A 23,730-nucleotide genomic window follows, 5' to 3' on the forward strand; every position below is an offset into this window, starting at 1 on the left:
ATTTAACTTTCTATTTTTGCCAGAGTAGCATAGCAACAGAGCGTTTTGCGACCTATATCTCTGTGAGCTATCCCTATGTGTTAAAGAAAAGGGCAGCTGCATGCTGTATTTTGAAATTTTCCAGACTTTGTCATTTGAGTGTAGCTGGCAGGTGTAAAATGACACTATTCCTTGAAGTTTCTTTTTTTTCCCCTTCAAGTTACAATAATTAGTACCCTTTTTTGACAGTTCTGATGTGACTATGTTTTGCACAGTAAGCAGTTGATTTTATGCTGATGAGCTTCATGAATGTACCATTTTTTTTTCTACTCTGCAGAGTCTTTTGGATGAGAACACAAAGCTACATTACCAGCTGCTACTCTTTCACAGAGTAGGGAGACTGGAGGGTAGCAACTTCAGCTGGAAAAATGCCTTATGTAGATATGAAATTCAGCTGACAGACAGAAGATAAATTCTACTGGACTGATTTTTTCCTCCTACCGTCCCAACATTGTAGTTTTGGATTGTCTTAGGTTTTGATTTTTTTTTTCTGATTTGATGGAAATTTAAAACCATCATTTTAGAAAATGAAATTGGATTATTTTTGCATTTGGATTATTTTGCATCAAAACCGTCACCTTCCCAAGGTGAAATAGGTATCGCTGAACAAAACCTAGAAATATAATAGGGCCTTTTTTGCTTTTAATGGAGTTTTATGCCTAGATAGCCAGAGTCCTCTGGTGTTTGTCTAGTCTAATGCTAACCTAGACTTCCCCTCTCATCTGAAATGTTCAATAAGAGATCTTAGAAAAGTGGGGTGGTTTGTTTGTTTGTTTTTACTGTTGCAGTTACTGGCTTTAAGTTCTTAGTGGCATCTTGGGAAAGGGTTTCCCTCAAGTCTTGAATGACTGTCAGATAATGTAGAGCCAAGTGGATACCCATCTTTTGTTAGTTTTATCACACTGAAGAGTCAAAGTTTTCAGAGGGAATTGTAGGTCACATCAGAACAGAAATATGAAATGAGTGAACTTTCTTTATTGCTAAAATCAAAATAAGCTTTGCTTTCACAAAACAATGCTTATAGACAGTTTATCTTCTGTACTCTGAGCTCTGGCAAAAGTACGTGGTCAACAGATGTCAAAAGTTTCACCTGGCAGGATTAAAAAAAAATAAAAAAATTCCCAGAGACACATTCTCTAAGCATGTCTTTCATCCTGTAATTCATTTATGTCATCATCTTTAAGCTGTGTTCAGTTACTCACCTACACTGCATGTGTGACATTCTGTTGATTAAATTTAAGTGCAGTTGTGTTTTCATTACCTCTAGATTTGCTAACTACTGTAGCATTACGATGTCCATGGTTATATCATAACTTAACATTCCTAGGATCTTACTAAGATACCCGTTAGCAAAATGTGTACTTTGTGCACTTAAATCTTTACAAGTTATCATAAACATATCGTGATATGTACTGTACAGCTAATCCAAATCTAAGGCTCTCTTCTTAGTCAAAGGCAAGCTTATCCTACCCGTAATTAATTTATCCTGTGCCAACTGGCAAAGCTTTGAACTAGCTAGGGCTCCCAGGCACCTAGTTTCTCTGTAATGGCTTTATTGAAAAAAATCTCCTTTATGTGACTGCTGCGTTTGCAATGGATAGTCTGTACTATTATCTCATTAAAGAAATTTGCCCTTTATTTTTGTTTTTGTTTCATGGCGCAGGGACCCTTGTTGTCTCCCACAGAATTTCAGTAGTTAGGGATTAATTTAACAATGTCTGACAGAGAATTTTAAGGTAAGGTATATTTAGATGTACTTTCAGTGGAAACCATTCAGGATACTTAAGATTTTATATGTGTGTGCATATATATATGTGTGCGTGTGTGTATATATATACATATATGAAAGTTCAGAGAATGCACAGTTACTTAGATTAAGAGCTTTGGATTTCTGAATTACTTTGGATTTTCTGTTATTTCTTTTCAGGAGTGAAAGCTGATTGACTTAAACTATCAAAGTGCTGTACAGCTTTTATGTCGTCATCTTGCTTTTGAAAATCTTTTCAGTTTAATAATGTAGTGCAGAAGAAAAATTGATGCCACTGTATGCTACAGTACCAGTCAATTCCAGAACAAGAAGCAAGAGTGGTTTAGCAGCAAAGCAGATGCACAGAGAGGCTATGGAAGCTCCTTAGCTGATTTGGCAAGACCCTGACCAGCCTAATGTAACTTTGAAGTTTGCTCTGCTTTTTGTTCTTAAGTATTATGCATCTGTGGAGTTTTTATATAGCAATGGATATACACTGTTCTAGGTTGCAAAGTTTTTTCTCTTTTATTTTTATTCAGCTTTTTCAAAAATACCTACAGTTTTCCATTCCAATATATCCTTGTGAACTGTATGTAGCTATTACAGTGCTAAGATACAATACTAAGGTCATTAATGTGAGGGGGGGTGTTAATTTTTTTAATATTTTTTTTTCTTTCCCTATAGGTGAGAGCATTTTAGTTTGCAAGCCCTCAGAAAGATCAAAAGGAACTGCTCTACTTCAGGGATCTCTCAAGCCTGTTTGCAGTTGTTTGCTTAGAAGAGAAGGGGAAGGTGTTGCTTCTAGCATGAAAAGAGCAATACTTGAGGTACAGGACACGTGGAGAGGGATTAGAACTGTGCTTGCACTCTTGTAATTGTAGAATGGTTTCTTTTGTGATACCATCAAATGTTTTTTGTGCACTTTCTTTTTGTTCTGTTTTCTCCCTTGTCAACCCAAGCAGCTTCAGAAGAAAATTACTTGGGTCTGCCAGCTTGCTTCAGTATTCAGCATTTTGTTTGGTATGTTTCAGTCTCTGCTTGCTGCAGATTAGGATGTGAGCACTCAAACAAGGGTTACTAAGCTTTGCTTTTGCATTTAGATATACTCAAACTGCAGGCAGAAATAAGTGTAATTCTTAAACTTCACGTGTGACCTAACAGTCTTAACTGAGAGATGCTTATAAATTACTGATCCCAGAGGCTTTGTAGGCTGAATTGGGCCTTAACGACATTTGTAGAACCTTGTAGGGTTCCTTATTTCCCCCCTCAATTTATCTACCTCTTTTGCACAGAAATGATTGAAATTTTGTAAATACGTTTTTGGTGAACAAACAGGTGTGGTACCCAATTTGCTCCCTCTTGCATGCCCTCCTCTGTAGGGTTTCCTTTTCGTCTTCAGAAAATTGCAGTTTGTGTTTTAAACTTTTAAAAGTATTTGACGATGTTGGCTAAGCAAAATGCCTAGGGCTAGTCTCAAATTGCTATTATGTGTATGTCCACTATCAAAATAAGATTTTATAATTCATTCTTTCATGCTTTCTCTTACTTCTAGCTAAGGTGTCTAACTTCTTGCCAAGAAAAGTACTTAAAGGTTGGCAGTTGCTTTGCCTCATGTTCCCCTCTTGTACTGGTTCTTTAAAACTTAGATATCCGATGGATCAGTCTCTTTGATTCTCCAATCTGAGGTTCCATCGTACTGCTTCTCTGGCAATATGAACAAGTAGTTTTCTTCAACAGATCATAGTGGGAGGAGTGGCCAACACTCCAGATGATGTGCAGACCTACGCTTCTTGCACACTTCTTGCATCCAGCTTGAAAGAAAACAAGTGGGAAAACGAGAAAGCACAAGACAAAGCACAGACTGGACCTATCGAAGCTTGTGTGGCATGGTTGGTGGAAAATGAATTCATTCAGATTCTGGACTCCGGCAATGATGTGAAAGGTAACGCTGCTGTTCTTCCCAGTGATTGCTGTTAGCAGTTTTGAATGAGTAAATCTTCTGCAGCTGGATAGATGCTCAATGTAACTTTACAATGAGAACTTCTGTGCATTTTTGGTTTTATTTTAAAGAATCATGTGTGTCAAGAATTCTTTAGCTTTCTGGAGAGTGACTTCATACCTGCCTTAGCATTTTTTGCATGCACGTGTTCTTGGAAGGCCTCTCTGCACATCACCTCAAAGACTGATGCATCCTAATTTACAAATTCCCCAAATATCTTTAAAAAAGGGATACTTTTATTGCAGGATTTGTGCATGTTAACTGTAGAGTATGATTTTTGTCTTTCTGAAGAAGAACCAATACATTCTAAGAGAGTGCAAGTTTCTTCTAGAAAACTGCTTGGTGTACATGGTTGCACTTTTTCCTGATTTTGGCTATTTTCTTAAAATGGCTAAGGATGAGACTCTTACAGTAACAGTAAGAATCCCCATTACAGGTTAATTTCTATCTCTTTTTAGAAAAGATGACAGGAGATACTTAGTGTTCCTAAGAAAGAAATACTCAACATGATAACTCCTAGGCAGGATGGCAGATGGGATTCCAGTGGGTTTTGTTCAAATAGCTACCACAACTGTTAGTCTGGGTAGTTAGAGGGATCCAAACTTGTCATCTGGCCTCTCAAAAAGGCTAATTTAGACTTAGGCAAGTCTAAACCTTTTATTGTTTCTATTTTCCTGCCTTCAGAATGGAGAAATATACTATTTCTTCTTGAAAAAGCAGTTGGGAAAAGTTAGTAGAATTGACATCTATAAAATACATTGCAACCTGAAAATGAGATATAAACTTGCACTTAAATGTTTCTCTGTGTATTTTTTTTTTTTTTTAAATAGCAAAGGTTTATCATCCAACACATCTTGGCTCAGCTACTCTTTCTTCTTCTCTTTCACCCACTGAAGCCATGGAAATCTTTGCTGACCTGCAGCGAGCTATGAAAAGCTTTGTTCTAGAGAATGATCTGCATATTGTCTATCTGGTAGGTTCCTCATTCTGTGTTTTTTATTTTGTACTGCCAAAATGACAGAAAAGAGAGAAAGCACAATGCAGAATTCTTGAGGGCTTCATGAACATAGAGGTTGTTTTGTGCTTTGCTTAGCTCATCCTTCGTGAAGAAAATTTTCTAAATTGAATGTTCTTCAGAACTAGTCTGTTCCCATAGTGTCAATTGTGTAGGCAGGTGCTGCATGTCCATCTAAGCCCATTGTTGTCACTCCTGACTTCGAAAGATTTCAGAACTTTGTAAGTTTTGGGTGTAGGATAATGGTAATTTTTCTGAGATACTTAAAGTTGATGAAACAAATTGGTTTTGTTGTGTGTTTGGGATCAGTAGGCTGCATCTCAGATTACTCTTGGAGGCTCAGAGGGGTTTTAGCATCTATTTTGCCTTCAGAAAGCCTCAGAGAACTACACTGCTTGCTTCCTATGGGTGGGCCTTTCTTCAATTCAGTAACAGCGAAATTCATCTCTGATTTAGTTTACTTGCCTGGTGATGCTGCCGGGGCTAAAGGAAGGAGCATGATAAATCTTTTGAGGGGGAAGTGTCCCAAAATTTTTCAAGACTTATGTGCATGTACACTTAAAAAGCTAGGCAATGCTATTTAAGACCTTTTGGAGAGGAAGCTACAAACCTGTGAAGATTAGTGAGGAAACAAGATGGAGTTGCAGTGAACTTCTTTGGATTCATGGCTGCCAGAGGCCCATCATGCAATCAGCATCCAAAATTTGACAGTTGTCTTTAACCTTCTTAAGTATAAAGTGTATTCTCTTTACCAGGCTGATAAATTGAAGGCAGAATTTGGGCATCTTGCCTGAAAAAAAGCTCACTCCAAGGAGAATATGCTTGTGGTGACAGGAGTTGTTGAGCTAGGGGACAAGTAAGAGATTGAAGGTGCCTGTCTCTGCTTGCTGTGTTCATTAACCTGGTTATTGGCTGATAGTGATAGTTTTTTTTTTTTTTGATCTACTAGTGTCTGCTATATCCCCATATCTCTGTTTTAGAGGACCACATTATATTTTGTTCTATTTCTACTAGGCAAAGTGGACTGTTTTGTGTCATGCATTAGTGATTTTTTCCCTGTTTGCATCTCCAAAACAGGAAAAAAAGGATGAATTTTGTTTGTGTTCTGGACAGAGACAGTGATAGCAATATTTTTTTTTTACCCTGTATTTTTTAGTGGCAGCAGCTTGTCTAATGTTATTTTAAATCAAATACGCTGTTGAACAAAATGTTCTTGAGATTCTCTTCAATGAAGCTAGCCTAAAACACTTTCTTGTAGGTCTGTTCATTTTCAAGGCTGAAGGTTTGTTTAGTTTTGGTGGCTTTTTTTGGCCTTTTTTTTAAAAAAGAAAAAAGAATTGTTCTCCATGTGTTCCTTATGGGCTACAGGGAAATTATCTGCTGTAATGCTTTTTAATTTTCTTAGGCTTGAATGTTTTACTTATACAAATATGAGACTGAATTCCAAGACCTTATATTTTAGGAAAGTTGATTAAAACAAATGTAGGCTGGGAAGAGAGTTTTCTTTAAAAGGAAAAAAACCCAATCCCCTATCTTAATAACTTTTGTTCTTAGCAGATGAAGGGGCATGGATGATTTACAGCTACATAGGCATCTGGTATTCTGCGTTATGTTAAATGCCTCCCACCAACTATTAGTTATTTCAGAATAATTAATCTTGCAGTATATCGATACAGATATGAAGACATTTTGTCTCCTCATACTGAAACTGACTGTGCCAACTGAAGGATAACAGAATTAGTTTTCTGTCTAAAACCGCGTGAATGCTCTAGATGCCTTTTTTGTTAGTGTTAATAAAAGCTGAGATTTCTTTTACTCCAGGTAAATGGAAGCTTCAGCGAGTCCTGGCAAAACCTGTGTTCCCTCCTGCTTTATCAGATGCTGTGGCAGTGGTTAGTGTGGTTGCTAGTGGTTTTAAGAAGTTGATAAATATCTGTCAGTTTTGTTAAAAAAAGAATGTTTTATTTTGTTAAAGGAGAATAAAGATGCAGCTTAGAAATCTTCTAGTGGCTTGGATTTAGGGAGCAATCTGACAAAGATTCCAAATTGTTTAATCATTAGAGTACCTATATGAGTCAGATCTCATCAGTAGGTTAGAAGAGCTTTTACTTTCTTCAGGGTACATGGTTATGAGTCAGTGTCTCCGAGTAGTGTGTAGGATGCTCTAACCACATTCCCTAGGCTGTATTTTTGTTTACCCAGAGCTCTGTTCTGTTTGTTTCTCTAAAACAAAATGGTTTTTGCATTGTCTTATTTTCTTTAGGTTACCCCAGTGTATGAGGAGTGGACCACAATTGATTGGTACCAGTTTTTCTGCTTATGGGAGAAGCTGCCTGCCTCAATGAAACGTGTGGCTGAGCTGGTGGGGATTGAAGAAGGCTTTCTGGCTCGCTCAGTAAAGGGCAAAATCATAGCTAAAACAGAGAAACAGCATAGACAAATGGCCATCCACAAAAGGTAGCTACAAATGGGTGTGAATGCGCAAAGACTAGAGGCTGTAACATGTGGAGAGGACAGGCTCTGTGTCTGTTTTCAGGAACTGGCTGTCTTGCTGAGTGAGCTGATAGCTCGGAGAACCTGGATCTGGTCTGCTCTATATTGAGAACACTGTTAGCACAAGATGTTTGTGCTGATGTTTTTGGAAGCCATCTTTTCTGCTTCTATAGTACCATTCTGTCCTATGCTATCAGACTGCATTTTGCCATGTACACTAATGTGCCCTGGATGATGACTTTATTTCCATGTGTACTTCTTCTACAGGTTTTTCACCAGTCTTGCCCTTCTGGATTTAATCAGTGAGGTTCCCTTAAAGGATATGACCAAGAAATATGGCTGTAGTCGTGGCCAGCTTCAATCCTTGCAGCAATCTGCTGCCACCTATGCAGGTGAGTTGTCTGGGCAAAATAGCCCAGGAGTCCTAGGCTAGTCTGTTTTCTTTCCTTCCTTCCAGATATGGAGATAAGATAGCCAGTGTGGTACTAACAACAGTCTTGTAAAACCACTTCCAGCTTTATAGCTTAATCTGTGGTTGCCCCTGCTTTGAGATGGAACCACAAAGTGTGCTGTGGGAAGGGGGCCAGCTGAGTGGAATCAAGCAGTGCTGTAGCATGCTGAGGTCTGTGGAAATCATCTCTGTACTGTGCAGGAATGTAGTTCATTCAACGCTAAGTATGGAAATTAAGTACAAGTCCATTCTGAAGCTTTGCTCTATCAGGAAAGAGTACCTTTCAGCATGGGTGAAGTTTGGGGTCTCCAAGACTTAGCATGGCTTTCTCCTGGTTGCAAATTAATTGGCCAGAAAGTATAAGTTTATAGTTTTCAAAACAGAGTGAGTAGTTTCTGGGTCATTTATCAGCAGAGAACAAGAGGTCAGATAGCTGTCCCCCTGAACTTCCTTAAGACGGCTGTGTAGGAGTAGAAGTAACAGCACACCATATGACTGAGATATTTTTTTTTCTGTTGCCGAAGTCCTCCATTACTCCGTAAGTGGGTCTTCACTTTTTAAGACAGTTTTAGCTCAACTTGCAAAACCCTATGTGTGGGTTGCAGCATGAGTCAAAACCCCAGAATTAAAAGGTCATGCCAACTGATGCAGAGTAGTTTAATTCAGGTAGTATAAATAACTTTTTGTTGTAGCAGTTTCATAATTCTCTATTCCCAGTGTTAATAATTTTCACAAAAGTAATTTGGGAAGTAAAATGAATGGTTGACATCACACACACACACACACACACACATATATATATAAATGTAGTTAAGAGATATGATAGAAGTTGTTTTCTATAATCACTGTAAAAACAGTGAGGGATGCTGTGTCTTTCAGTTATTTTCATATTCTGTAGATTCAATCTGTGAGTAAGAAACTGTCTTTTCCCTGCTCTTTTCCTCCTCCCATGTGCTGGGGACTGCAGTTGTAACCTTTATCATAGGCTTTGCTACCTCCTGTGATGCTCTCAGAAACAAGTCCTGCAGGCCAAGTTGTGCTTTTATGGACATCAGTGCTGGTTTTCCTCAAAGATCTGTGGCTTCTCTTACTGCCTCTCATCACTGCTTTTTCTGTCATCTTTTCTTCAGTGTGTTTGGTTGATAGGAATCCTGTTACAGCATATGCATGTGCTTCACACTTTCAAGATGAGCGTCTTTGAAAAAGCATTGTCATTCAGAATTTCTACCTCAATGACAAACTAGTTAATTCTAGATTAATTAGAGTTCCGCGAGACCAGCTCCTAGTCATAGTTATAATAAACATGAATTATTTTCTGTAAGTAATGGGAAGGTGAGAAATGTAAAGTGAATGCCTGTTCAGATGAGGGGGTGAAAAATGAATCCAGGTTAGTAGCACTGGAGCTGGAGTTAAGACATTAATGTAACTTCTGTGTTCTAGGAATGGTAACGGTTTTCTGTAATCGACTGGGCTGGCACAACATGGAGCTGTTGCTCTCTCAGTTCCAGAGCCGCCTCACTTTTGGGGTTCATAGGGAGCTTTGTGACCTGGTCCGAGTGTCTCTGCTGAATGCACAGCGTGCTAGGACACTTTACAACGCTGGCTTTGTCACAGTGGCTGATCTTGCTAAAGCCAGTCCTGATGACGTGGCAACTGCTCTGAAGAATTCAGTACCATTCAAAAGGTGAGAAATCAGTAAGTCTGGAAGTCAAGTAAAGGAGTTTGTAAGGTGAAGGATTGCAGGATGAAACCTGTAATTAAATATGGCAACCTTTTGGGACTTGGTGCCAAACATTAGTTAGAAATAACCAATCACAGTCATTCCATGATTATTTTGAAATTAAGCATCTTTTGCTTGCAGCATAAGTTTGTGAGACCTAAATTTTCTTCTTGTTCCTCTTTTCAATGCACTTTTTAGTCCTGGGTGAATTGTTAATGCTTTCTGGAGACCTTCTGCTGCCTCTAAAAGGCAGGTCCACCATATGATCAAATGAGTTGATGATTTATACTGTATGTCATTTGAGATCCTCTTGTGATTTTTGTGTTAGTGCAATGACCAGCTTCCTTGATCAAGTACCTGTTGGACTGTGTCATGACAGTCCTGTCTGGTTCATGCTCCTGAAGTTTCCTTTCTTTGGAAAACAGTCCATGGAGGAGGATTGATTTAGACCTGGATCTTGCTCTAGTAGGGAGTTAGGACTCATCTGGGGTACTTGTTTGAACACAGAAGCCTGGGAATGCTTCTGGGATATGCAGCCAGTAATATCTTTCATCGACATCTATTCACATATAGAAAACTGAAATAGTTATTTCCTATTAAGTGCATTATATTTTGCATATAGTGCTTCTGTGAAGCTAATTGAAATGGGAGCGGAGCAGAGTAGTGCCAGCTCCTTGTACTGTTTGTTATTTTCTGCATGAATGCTTACATCTGTCTGTTACCTTTCCCATAGCGTTCGTAGGGCTGTGGATGAAGATGAAGAATCCGCAGAGGAGCGTCGGACTGTGCGCAGCATCTGGATGGCTGGAATGAAAGGCTTAACTGAAAGAGAAGCAGCTTCCCTCATTGTGGAGGAAGCCAGGGGACTTCTCCAGCAGGATTTGGCAGTGATGGGAGTACAGTGGAACCCAAAATCTTTTCTTGAGTCTGATACATCCTCTATGATCAGCAGTGAGTCAGAACTCGAAGACAGACTACATAGATCAAATGGGGAGCAGTCTTCTGAGTCTTCTAGGGTGTTAAACAAAAAAGGGTGCAGCATTCAACATCATAATGGTCTTGGTTCTTGGACTGTAAACTTATCAAATATTAAAAAAGGATATAAAAGGCAACTAAGTGGTAGTAAAGAAAACTGCAGATTTGAGAGTGAAGTCCCAGGCAGGAGGCATGCTCGAGCAGAGGAAGGCAATGATGATATTGTGTACAGTGCTAGAAAACGGCCAAATATGTGCAGTGAGAGTGAAAATGTAGAAGGAATTCCTCTGGTCAAAACCAAGATAGATTCCAGAAGAGCAATTCCAGAACTCCCTGCTGAACAAGGAAAAACACCAACATTGAGAAGAAAGTCTTCAGCCTCTAGATTGATAAGAAGTGCGGACATGCATTTAAACTGGACTAGGAAAAAGAATACTGCTTCAAAACTGCAGAGGTCACTTCTTGAAGATTCAAATATGCTTAGCATAGACATACAAAAGCTGCCTGCTTTCCACCCCACCATCTCTAAAGATAATTTTTTTTCAGACCAAAATAATAAGGAATTTATGGAAACAGAGTCTGTAACTCATAAAGTCTCAAATTCTGTACAGATGGGGGAACTTAATCTGGGGAGGAAGGACAAAATGGAAGGATTATTTCCAGAGCCTGCCACCATTAATGAAGGCATGCTTAAGGGGAGAGCAAGTTTTCAGACACCTGTTACATTGCAGGATACTCCACACATCCATGTGGGGACACACAATATTGTAGAAAGTCTAGTGATACCTGCTAGCGCTAGGACACTGAGAAATGAAAATACTGATGATAAGCAGAATAAAATTAGTAAAATGCAAACAGATGTGAGCTGTGCTGAGGTGATGATTGGTAAGCAGCAGATGGCTTTAGATACAGATCACCGTAATGTAACTGCTAGCTGCTCTGGAAATGAACGTGGCCATAGTGGCAGCAGGATACAGAAGCCTGTGCATTTTTGTCCTGGTGAGGATAAATCCTGCCATATTCAGATTCAGAATGATGGCAAAAATGGAAGCGAAAAGCCCAGTGGAATATTGTTACAAGCTGGAGCACTGCAGAAAGCCAACAGTCATCCTAAGGATTTTCTGAAAGATGCTCTAGTAAAATCCAGAGGTGTTTGCAATGCAGGTGATGTTCAGAATGGTCCATCCTCTGATCTGTTTTCTGACTCTAGAGACTTTGAAGACAGCTTCCAGTTGGATACTCAAACTGAGATGATAATAAAACAGGAGGGAGCAGCTGGAATCACAGGACAGCAGGGAATACAAGGTTCAGAGCTGGCAGCGATATCACGGCAGGAAGTCTCCAAGAAACTAAGTGCTTCACAGACTGAGAATGCTGCTGCTGAAAGACTGGCTGCAACAGTTAGGAAACTAGGCTTATCTAGTCCTATCACAACAAATAACATTACAAAAAATGCAGCTCAGCACTGCAGTAATAAAGATTTGAAGTCTGGAGGCCCTAATTTACAGCCCATAATGAAGGACATAGAATCTGCAGTTTACTTTAAGGAAAGCGATTTCTCAGTGACTGACTCCCAGCTACACAGTTTTCTACAAGATTACCAGACCCAAAATTCAGCGAAGGGGGAGACTGTGGCTAAAGACCTTAATAAAGCAACTTCCCCTTTTGGTAGTGAGCACATTGTACAAGTAGAATGTCACCCTGTCCCTGAAACAAGCCTGAATATGAGTGATAGCTTGCTGTTTGATGATAGCTTCAGTAATATCAGCGACCTTTCAGCTGTTCACATCATGGAAGCTGACAGAAAGCCCCTTGCTTCTCCACAAGTTTCTTTGCTTGCTCCAGAAGGTCTTTTGGAGAACCTAAGGCCTGTTCAGAATAAGTTTGACGTCAGTGGCAATCAGAAAGAGCATGAGGACCCTGCAAAGCTTAACAATGTGTCTCTAGTATTCTCTGATCTAATAGCTGAAGTTTTAGATCATGCAAACTCCCCGTCTTTTCTAGAAGGTACTCCTTCTGCATTTCATGGTCAGTCAGGATTAAGAAACCCAGTGATTTGTAACAATGACACCAGACCAAAGGATTTAGTAGGAGATCAAGGTGAAAAGCTCCAGAGAAGCCAACAAGCTTTAGACAAGAAAACTCATGCAGCGGTGTGGACTGGCCACTCGTTTGAACTAAGCCCAGGACTGCAGGATGTATTAGACAAATGGCCTAGTCCCTCAGGCGTTGAACCAGTTTCAGTAAGCTCCTGTTTGAAAGAGAAGTTAGTTGCTCCTATTACTAATAAAGAGCCAGATCTAGTTTTTGAATCTGACTGTTGTCAGCCAGAGACTTTGCCCACTTACCAGGATTTAAAAAGCTGTTTCAAGGTTACAGAAAACAAAACAGAAGGCTTGGATCTTCCGAAAACAGACTGCAAGGGAAGCAACAGAACATCCTGTCCTCCACCAGATAGTAATAACGCGTTTATTCCCCCAACACCCCCCAAAGACCTTTTGCCAAAGAGTTCTCTTTCTCTCTCTGTGAACTCTGCAAGGAAGAGACAAGTCACCTGTATGAATGAAGGGCAGCTGATTCAGCCACAGCAGAATAGCGAGGGCAATGCAGAGCAGCAGGTAAAAACACTCCAGGATAATCCTGGGATCATAGACCCAGTTGAGACTGATGAGATAAAAGATGATTCCACTATAGACCAAGGCTTTTCACTGCAGCTATCTCAGGATGTTTTTCCACTCATTCCCTTAAGTGCTGAAAGTTTCACTATTATCGATGTAGCAAGTGACAAAGCACTCTTCCAGACTTTTGTTGCAGAATGGAAGGAGAAAAGCAGATTCTCCATCTCAGTGGCATGTGAAAGAACAAAATGTCTTTTGTCTCCCAAATCAACAATTGGTGGCAAATTCAAAAAAGGTCAGTTCTGTGTTCCAGCGTGTTATTTTGTGAACAGCAGGGTGGCATCTTCAGCTTAAAGCAGGGCTGGAGAAGGAAAGGGTTTGCAAAAAAAGGAGGAAAATTACTAGTAATAATTGAATACTGTCAGTCTGAGTAAAGCAAAGAAGCTGCATGTTAGTACAGATGGAAAATAGCATTTCATTGGTAGGTCTTCGGTGATAGTAATGAAGTGTTAGCAACTTGTTTGTGTTTGAGAGCATCTAAATAGTAATGTTTCATTGTATATCTAATTTTGAAATGGATCTGTGTTGTGCAGTCCCTTTATCATGTATCTTTCCATGTCATAAACAAGTTTTAGTATATTTTAAAATGAATAATGTATTTAACAGTAATAGTTCAGATTGTTCAAGGTCTCCACTGAGCAGTGTTACTTGTGGGATTGCCTCTGAACCAAGGCTAAATATTTTCAAGTTTGCAAAAGTAAACTTGGTTCAATATATGAATGTGTGAAATTTGGATCAGTCTCTGGGTTGTTGTAATATTGCTTCATCTTTTTCCACAGAAGTAGTCATATGCTGCAGTTTGCTGTATAAACATACTCTTCCTTTAAAATAACAAGATTAAGCAGAGTTAGATTCTTTGCTGTCATATTGCCATAACAACAACAATTTCTTAACTATCAAAATTTATTTTTGACAAACAAATGTGAAATGTTTAAAAGTTTTTCAGAATGAAAGGAGGGAATACATTTCTGTCTCAACTCTTGAAGAGATTGCTAGGAAGGGCCAGAGTTTTGCAGGGAAGCTATAATGGGTAGTTGTTTCTGTTAAGAGTTTTTCTATTCTATGGTGGGTTTTGTGTGTGTGTGTGTTTGCTTTTTCTTTGCAAAAGAAACATAGATTTTTCTCCCTATAGATAAAAATGAAGGTATATATTCACTTTGAAGAAATTTGGGCTCAACTGTATGTATTCACATTTTCAGGATCCAAACTCTTCTGTATTTATGGATGCCATTTTATAATTGTAACTTAAAAAATATTCTTTTAGTAAGTTCCCCTCAGTGGATGCAAGTTAAAGATGACGGATTTCCTGTCCAAGGCTGTGAAGACATCTTGGTAGTTGGACTGGCAGTATGTTGGGGTGGAAAAGATGCCTACTATATCTCTTTGCAGCAGATACAAGACCAGACTGGTAAGTGAGCTGTGCTGTGTTACATGACACTGCATTTCAAGAAAGTACCTTCAGCAGATAGGTTCCTGGAAGTGTTTCGTGTGTCCCAAACCCGGATCAAATGTGTGATGGAGTAATTTAGCCATGTTATTTAGCAGTCTTAAGTGTTGAACACCCTTAGACATGTTGCTGTGGATACATCTATGTAGCTATATAATAAGGGCAGGTAATTGGCTCAAGCACTGAACTGCTGAGCATGCATACGGCTAAAATGTTAGCTTACTCCCATGTTCTCTTTAGCTTACTTAGTTTTCTCTTTCAACCTCTTCCAATTTTTGCTCTCCAGGACATATCTGATACTAGAATGCTGAACAGAACCCAATCTGTGCTACGTGGGCTTGTGACTAGGGTTTGATTCCTGACTATTCTTTGTTTAGTAGTAGAGGCACAGCATATTGCTTTTGGGAACCTTGTCTGGTTTAATAAAATATGTAATATCAGTATAGATTTATTGTTATTTGTTCACAGTCCAACTGTAGCTTTTGTGATTTAGATGATTGCATTCAAGATTTTTCTCTTGCCTTTCTTATCATGCAAAAGATGATATTTGCTTGTATTTCTTGCCTTAGAAATCAGTATGAGTTTGGCACCGCCACCTTTGGACAAAAACCTATCTGTAACAGAGAGACTGTATCATCTACAGCTGTACCTGCAGAAGAAGTCCAAGCAAGAGCGGTCGCTTGTCATGTATAACTTCATTCAGCACTACAAGACTCTGGTGACGGCTTGTGGCATCTCCTTGGAAGGAAGTTTTGAGGACCCAAAGGTTTGCAGGATTAAGAAATTTAGCTTGGGTAAAACTACTAGTTTAAACATACCAGTGGCACATGCACACCTGTCAGAGGGTTTAGTGACATTTTCTTCCAGTGGGAAATCTAGAACAGTATTTAGAGGAGACTTCTTTTGCTCTCTGTGTTCATGGTGCCTGCAGGAGAAACAGAGCAGGTTCAGTGAGAGCTTAACACATTAATCTTTCACACCTGATTGCTTGGATGGGGAGGATGAGGTTAAATCTCTCCCCTGTCCCAGTGGACAGGGCTGAACTCTTGTTTTGTTGCAATAAGAAGCCTGGAACTGAAATGGCAGAACTGCTCCTGGTCAGATTATTGATTCTGAGAGCAGAAGACTTTGTAAACAAAAGATTTACCAGCTGTATGGACCACCTTCCCACCACTATTTTCTCAAAACAAAACAAAGTTTACATGTAATTTCAAAAGATTGGGTACCATTTGTAACTCAAATGAAACAGTACAAAGAGGTAAAAGCACCTTCTCGTGCTTGTTAGGAAAAGCTCTAGATGCATAGAAATTTTTGGTGTTGATTTTTAAAGCTTGCATCACACATGGGCTGAATAGCATCATGGCCATATTAAAGCCTGCAGGTAAGTAGCTAAGGCGTTCAATACAAGGACAAACTTAGCTTTTCATACTGATACATAGTTTTAGAATAAAATTAAAGAGCAATAACAGTAGCACCTTTGCCTGCACTGTTACATGTATTAAATGGAGTCATACTCTTATTTGTTCATTTTAGTGATGCAATGAATACATACATACACACGTGTTCACGCCCCCACACACCCCCATACATACACATGTGGTTTTTACTCCTGCTTGCATGGCAGAGACAATGTAGAAACCTGTGTTTCATCCTATTTTGACTCAAGAAATTGAAATATAGCTATAAGCAAAATTGCTTTGAAGACAGTGGGAGGTATGAGGCTTACTGTGAATAAAATTTGCCTTGCAGAATTCTTGGTACTAGTGCTGATGTGCATAAAATAGGAGAGCTCAGCTTGACTAATATTCTAGATTGATAGCAAGTTCTGATTTTTACAGAGTCAATTTTCAGATTAAACATGTTTTGATCCTGATTTTCATATTTGATCACCTTTTGTGTTAGGTTTTAATAAATGAAAAAAACTGAGGACAACGCTTCTAGGTGCGTTTAGTTAACAAGAGGATAAGGTTTTCAATTGTGTAGAATTAACTTTGAGAATGAAGCTTTTCAGTGACTTATGCCCTCTTGAAGGTTTTATCTCAAATCATGTAACTTTTCCACAAATTATTCCAGTCCACCTGCCAAATCAAGAAAAAATAATCTGCACTATAACCTTGCATTAACCCCCTGTCAAATATTTACATTATATTATGACTAAAATGAAAAAAAGGTCTCATGGAGGTCTCCCTTTTTAAGGTTGCATGTTGGCTGCTTGATTCTGGCTCTAAGGAACGTACACTTCACAACATGGTGACTAACTTTCTCCCCAACGAGCTACCTCTACTGGAAGGGGTAGGCACCGGACAAGGGGTGCAGAGTCTGGGGCTTAGTGCAAGCAGAGATCATTCTGGGAGGTACAGAGCAGCAATAGAGTCTGTGCTTATCTTCAATGTCATGAACCAACTCCGTAATGAATTACAGAAGGAAAATCTGACAGGTAAACAATGCTTTTCCACTTGGGGGCAAAGATGGAGGATAAAGGTAGCTGTGCTATCACAGGCTGAATGATCAGTGGAGAAGAGAGGAGACTTGGAAGTTCTTATCTAAATACATTTTGTGGTAAAATGTTCATTTGTTAACAGGAAAGAGGGAACTTCCCTTGGAAGTACATCTGTTTTGTCCAAAAAATTAAATTAAATTTTAAATTAAAATATATTTTTTATATCCCAAATATCCACCAGTTCCATTGGTTTAGGCAATAGCAGAGTCTGTTTTAAGTCTCTGAATCAAGCAGGTATCTACCTCCCAGGCAAGTACCCTAGCCATTCTGAGGGGACTTGTGGGCCTGTCTATGGTTTCTCATGAACATTTTCAAAAGCTTTTGCATTTTCTTGTCAGAAGCAATTCCTAAAATCCTCAAATGTTTTCTGAAGAGGATTTCTTGCTCTTCAGCCTGCCCATATAGCATTGCTTGCCATGTAGGTGTTGTGTCCATGAAACTTTTGTGATCCCATAGTGAATGATCCAGTCTGTTTGCACTGGTGTTTGCTGAATGCTTGTCTGTGTTTAAAAACAAACCACCCCCCACCCCCAAAAGCACATACCTATTGGTGGGCTTTATGATTGCTTCCCCTAAATTGTATCCAAAGCCTATGGTTAGGGTGTAGTCTCACTGAAGTCTTTTATTGCAAGTTTGCCACATCATTTATGATTGTGACAACTAAACCTTAGAACATTTTAAAAAGACGTGGGTGATGGAATGAAAGTGTATCAAGTTAGAAAGCTTTACAATAAGCATGTCTGCAGTTTATAAAATGTTGATACACAAAGAGATGTGTATTTCTTAGAAAAATATTTTTTGACAAATTGTTATTCTCTTAAATACTTTAGTGATTAAAAAGTTCTGGAATACTTATTATCAAATATTTCTTACTATGAAATATTGCAGAATCAAAATTATTTAAACTAAATCTATATTACATTTCTAATCTGTAAGATTTCAGTGTGTGAGGACATTCAGGATTTTAAAAACTGAGGATTCCCGAGTTTTCTAATGAATCTGTTGATCTGCAGGTGATCTGTTTTTGATGTTGTAAGTTTTTCTTGGGGTTTCTATTACTACAGATGTATTTTCTAAAGTGGAGATGCCCACCCATTATTGCTTGGCTCTGCTGGAGCTGAACGGCATTGGTTTTAGCACAACAGTGTATGAAACCCAGAAACAGGTCATGCAAGCTAAACTGAGCGAGATTGAGACCAAGGCGTATCAGCTGGCAGGCCACAGCTTCTCCTTGACCAGCCCTGATGACATTGCAGAGGTATGTGAGGGTTAGAGTGGGAGGGGGAGAACTTTCTCAGAAGTTACCCCCAAGAGGCTTTTGCTTAGACTTAAGAAAAAAAATTGGGCAGGCTGCATATGAAGAAAAGACAAAAAGCAAATTGAACTCTGCTCAGTGTTGACTTGTCTTTACACTCATTATGAGCTTGCTGCCTGCAAGCTGCTGCACGTCTCCTGCTTGTTACTGATCATTTTGATTTCTGCTACCTTTAGCAGAAATAGAGACGGTAGAAGTGGAAATAAGCATGTTGTTTGTATAGGACCTTGGCTTCTCATGGTGCATGAGATCATCTGCCAATTAAATGGCTTTTGGAATATTTTGGATTAATGGTGCAGGACTGGAGAAGCTTTTTTTGCAGGACCAGTATTCTGCACGTAGGATGTGATGTGATCATGTAGTCTGAGTCTAAGAATAGTTGTGCTGAATAAGTTGCATTGTTACCCTTATCTCTGTACAGGCATGCAAGAGGAAGAAAGACTGCTTTAAAAGTTTTGAAACAACTACTGCCTGTTTTTAAGAACCTGTATAGAACTGTTGGGCTTTTTTTTTTTTTTTTAAAGCCTATGAAACAGATTTCTATGTAAACTAGCAATACTTTTATTCCTGAAGAACTTTGCTATAGTTTTTAATGTACATTACATGAAATGATAGGAACAGATTATAATTGCTGTGCATGATTTTTTCCCCTTTTATTTCTTTTCTATATAGCCCCTGAGCAAGAAATTAATATACTTTATATGGAAATAGTCAAAATTTGCAAGCAGCCATGACTAAAAGAAGTTCCACAGAAATATTCTTCCTTTGTTGCAAATGCAGAAGTTTTTCTTGGTTACAGTAATCTGAGTTAGAACTCCTGAAATAATGCTCAGCTCCAATTTCCCTCTGCTTCATGGGAAAGGGGAAGGAAAGTTTTTTCTGAAATGTTGTTCTCTGAACTAGAGAAGCTTGTTTCCCATGTGGAAATTTTGTTAGAAATCATGTAAAGTATCTTGTATAGGTTAGTAGAGCTTTACCCTTCTAATTTTGTGTCAATAAAACTTCTGTGCTACAAAAATGTGCAAGAGAAAAGCTTTTATTCCCTTCTGCCAGCTGTGAAGTGAAACACAATAGCTGCTAAATAGTGTATAATGCTACAGAGAAACAGAAAATAAAAAAAAATGAAGAACTGTGTTCTGTGTGTCAACAAGTGAGGATATACTGTTTTTTTTTTTTTAGTTCTTGGCATATTTTTAGAAAAATTAATATTCTGGTTATTCTATAAAAGCTATTTGTGACCACCTCCTTCTGTGCCATTCATTCTGCTCTGAAGCCTGCTCCCTGCTGACACTTCTTTTTTTCCCCACCAATGTTCTTCCCCCTTTTAGTCATCTTAACTCCACATTTTATTGCAGTTGACTGTCAGCGGTAACCTCACTTACTGGACGGAGTTAATTACCTTTTCTAAAAACATACGTCTGAACCCCAACTTATAGTGTTCAGAAAATGAGATTTTTAGATTGCATTTTGTAGTTAATTAAAATGAGAAGGAATGACTTTGATAGCAGAGATCTTTAATCAGCTTTTTAATTACCTGAAGCATTCGTACTATCCTTTGGTTGGAACAAGCTGTTTAAGTGCCCAGTTGCTTTTTGTTTTCTCCTGGGAGTGGCGTGCAGAAAGTAATTTGAAATGCCGGCCTTTTTCAGGTTTTGTTCCTGGAGCTGAAGCTGCCACAACATGGAGATGTGAAAGTTCAAGGGAACAAGAAAACTCTGGGTTACACCAGAAGAACAACTGCTAAAGGAAACAGAGTTAGGTTGAGCAAGCAGTTCAGTACAACCAAGGTACGGTAAAGTCTGGTTCTAGTCTGAAAGTGACTGTAAGAATAACTCCTCTTACTTCACACATCTGCTGCTTGGATACATTGGAGTTAGGTATGCTAACTTAAATGAAAGTAAATTTTAACTACCTTTTTGTTTCTCCAGTTATCACTGGAAATTCAAACTGGATTCTGCCTTCTCTGTTAGCAGAGTTATTAACTCCTCCTATGCTCCTAAAGCCTGAGCGTAGTGAGGACATGACTATAAGTAGCAGGCTTCAATAAGAATAAATCAGGCAAAATTTAATTTCCCAAACCATGTGTAAGACCAAAATATCCCAATCATTTTGTAAAGCCAATAGTAGAAGAATTTTTCAACATCAGCTTGAAAGATACTTAAATACCATGGTGATTAAATAAAATATTTTCCTTGCCTGGTACTACCATATCTGTATTTTGTGCTTCAGGGAAATTTGTCTTCAGAATGGCTGATCTGATGGCTTATCAAATTTAGTATATCAAAAGCTTGTATAAATGTGAAGGCTATTGGCATGCTTGCCAGTTGATAAATACCGTGAAGCTGCATTAATCCCAACTGCTGCAGGTTAATGGGTGCTCTTGCCAGACAAGTGATATTAGCAGATATATATGTTCCTTGTTTTCAGGACTCATTAATCTGTGTTGTTTTTTTAGTTTCCCCTTGTTCGGTGTAGTCAGTGCTTGGAAGACAAGTATTGATTTCCGAAAGTCAAGTGGCAGAGAAGAAGTGAGTGCAGTGTTGATGGCAGAGCAGGGAGCAAGAAGCAAAGTGAGGATTTCCTCCTGTTGTGATATGGAGGGATAAGGCTGCAGCTGTCGGCTGCATAGAAAAATATGTTATTTTGAGAAATGTTTGCATGCCGCTGTATTTGAAATTCTTGTTAGTCCCTTCATATTTCTGATTTAACTGAAAGGATTTGATTGCTAGTGATCAGCTTTGTCTTTCAAGGAGTATGGTCGAGGGCTTCATTTTTTGTGTTCCTAGTGAATGGATAGGAGAGAGCAGGGAGAAAAATATGCAAGAAGATGGAGGAAGAGCATTAACGCTGGGCAAGAGGAGACAACATAGGGGACCTATGGCAAGTGTTGCTTTATTTGATCATTTCAGGTGATTATTGGTTGGTGCAGACTAAGAGTGGTGATGAGGATGCAGAAGTCCAAAGAGAAGCGATTGCCTTCTTGTGTGTATAAAACTGCAGCTGTGTCTCACGGTGCTTTAACTGCCCAGGTGTAGGTGGTGTAAGTGGAGGGGAAATCCATTTTATTTTAAGGCAGTGACACTGGAAGCTCACTGTGGGTGAAGGAGTCACTTTTCCTGCAGAATTGGAAAAACTATTTATAAAGCTTTTAAGGCAGCTAATTATAGTTGTGCCCTTTTTTCCCTACAAGGACATTTTGGAGAAATTAAAGACACTTCACCCGTTGCCAGGGCTGATATTGGAATGGAGGAGGATCAACAATGCCATTACTAAAGTGGTGTTTCCACTACAGAGGGAAAAGCGATTGAATTCTGCACTGGGAATGGAAAGGATATATCCAGTCTCACAGACTCACACAGCTACAGGTAAAGACATGTGTGCAAAATCCTCACTTCTTACTGATTTGTTTGTTTGTTTGTTTTTTGTTGTTGTGTGTGTGTGTGTATGTGGGCAGCTTTTCTGTGGGGAAAAGATAGGAAATCAAGCCCATGTTCTACTTCAACCGAATGAAAATACTGAAATACTTAGGGCAGATTCATGTGAAATAAAAGTCTAGATGTGTTAAAATAGCTTTTGTGTTCACTAAGCAGTATTATTTGTTTCTTGCACATATTAGCATGATACAGAGACTCCTTTTGTACCCTTATTTAGTTCTGCCTTGCCTTCCTTCTCAGGTCGAATAACCTTCACAGAGCCAAATATCCAGAATGTGCCAAGAGATTTTGAGATCGAAATGCCAACTGTGGTTGAAGAAAGCCCACCTTCCCGAGCCCATGGAAATGTTAATTCTCGTGCTGTTTTGGGGGGCAGGTAGGATGATATTGGCAAAGCTTCTGTCTACTCTTCTGATCTTAATGTGGTCGAGTTGTCAAATTTCTCTTTTCTGACTTCACCTGTAGCTACTGTCACATCAGTGTGACTTGTTATTTAGTGTTTCTCTTACAGTTTCAGGGGAATAGATATCTAAAAATCAGTGACACATGAAAGACCTAATAGTAACTAACAGCATGTGGTTCCATGTAGCCACTTGCTTTTTGAAATTCTTTATGAAACCCTACAGTGAGATTAGCATTATGCTCCCAACTGTTGGATGAAAAGCTTGAGCTGAAAAGTAACTAAACTGAAGTTAGGATCTGGTTTGACTTTCTAAGAGCTGCTCTGAAAGAGGATAGTATATTGTGGAAGAAGTAGAATGCTGTTTTATGCTGTGCAGTTCCCTGTTTAAGGGACGAATACATTTTTATTCTTTGTTAATAATTTCATTTGTGATAATGATCCTGCAAAAGCTACCATGTAGCAGAAAAAGATTTCTAAATCTGGTTGCTGTTAACCAAATGCCCTATTTTGACAGCATTACATGCTTAAACAGTTGTGTGGAAGTCTAGTGAAATATCAAGGTGGATCTTTTCGGAGCTAGCTTGTGAGCTTTGAGGCTTCATACCTGGTGGTGGTTTTCTGTCCTTTCAGTTTCTCTTTCCATTCAGGTTCTTGTCCTGCATGTGTCACCTGAGTGACTTTTATCATCTTTTTTCCCATAACAAGATGTGAGAACATTCAGAAGTTTTTTTTGACCCTTCTATCTGTCTTTTCCTACCACCATGTGTCTAACATCCTTGTGCCTTGAGTAGGTCATGGGAAGAGAGCCCAGGAGTAGCAGGATCTTGTCCATCCCTCTTCAGGAGAAGAACCAGCTGAGACATAGTTCTGGCAGTGCTCAGGCTTGCAGCAGCTTTGCAGGACAGCTAGAGAGTGGGCTGGGTTCTTAGAGTCTTCCCTGTAGAGAAGCAGCCCATCAAAGGAATGGAGTGCTTGCTGAACTTTGAGAGGTCAGCTTCTCAGGCTGACCTTTGAGACTATGTTCCTTAGTTACGCGGCCACTGCGTTAGGAAGATGGGCAGTCCTAAAGGCACAGAAATGACTGCTGGCACAAAAGAAGCTGTCGTGCAGTCTAAGTCTGATATGCCTTCCAATCTTTGGTCCAAACTGTCTCTTATCTTAGTAATTATTATTACTACTCCTTCCTCCTGTTGTAAGAAGCTTCTGACCAAAGGAGTGTAGCTAAATTACATCATGGTATAAAACCTTTACTCATTCAACTAAATTGGGAACTTGTGCTGGACAGTGTGATTCTCTACAGTTCCCATATGTTGTCGCTCACCTTTATTTCTTTTGAAAATGTATTTCTGTAATTTTTGTGCTATCTTTCATCTCCTTGATCTCTACAATCCCTGAAATGACAAGGTATAAGAAAAAAAGAGAGTGCACAAGGGAATAGAGCATGATGTCTTTTCTGTGCTTTGCTTTGCTGAAACTAGTCTTGATCTCAGAGATACCTTTTCATTCTGATAAAG

General features: G+C 39.0%; 1 protein-coding gene across 4 annotated transcripts in view; it reads left to right on the top strand.

The window, feature by feature from the left end:
* Positions 1-23,730, top strand: part of POLQ (DNA polymerase theta) — a 58,358-nt gene that overhangs the window by 20,291 nt on the left and 14,337 nt on the right. For 2 of the 4 annotated variants that reach the window (XR_012837487.1, XM_075764766.1), the window contains exons 10-23: positions 2,471-2,613; positions 3,524-3,728; positions 4,616-4,758; positions 7,064-7,257; positions 7,561-7,685; positions 9,185-9,428; positions 10,198-13,352; positions 14,382-14,525; positions 15,134-15,330; positions 16,761-17,001; positions 18,129-18,322; positions 20,029-20,166; positions 21,570-21,744; positions 22,054-22,189. Coding sequence is in view for 2 of the 4 variants with exons in the window: in XM_075764766.1 (XP_075620881.1) it covers positions 2,471-2,613; positions 3,524-3,728; positions 4,616-4,758; positions 7,064-7,257; positions 7,561-7,685; positions 9,185-9,428; positions 10,198-13,352; positions 14,382-14,525; positions 15,134-15,330; positions 16,761-17,001; positions 18,129-18,322; positions 20,029-20,166; positions 21,570-21,744; positions 22,054-22,189 (5,434 nt within the window). In the remaining 2 variants the exon portion in view is untranslated. Of the gene's footprint in view, positions 1-2,470; positions 2,614-3,523; positions 3,729-4,615; positions 4,759-7,063; positions 7,258-7,560; positions 7,686-9,184; positions 9,429-10,197; positions 13,353-14,381; positions 14,526-15,133; positions 15,331-16,760; positions 17,002-18,128; positions 18,323-20,028; positions 20,167-20,834; positions 20,950-21,165; positions 21,394-21,569; positions 21,745-22,053; positions 22,190-23,730 lie in introns of those variants that run through there. The other 2 variants (XR_012837489.1, XM_075764781.1) reach the window with 2 other exon arrangements.

Source organism: Balearica regulorum, chromosome 1 (genome assembly GCF_011004875.1).
Source record: "Balearica regulorum gibbericeps isolate bBalReg1 chromosome 1, bBalReg1.pri, whole genome shotgun sequence".
In the NCBI taxonomy this organism is placed as follows: Eukaryota; Metazoa; Chordata; class Aves; order Gruiformes; family Gruidae; genus Balearica; species Balearica regulorum.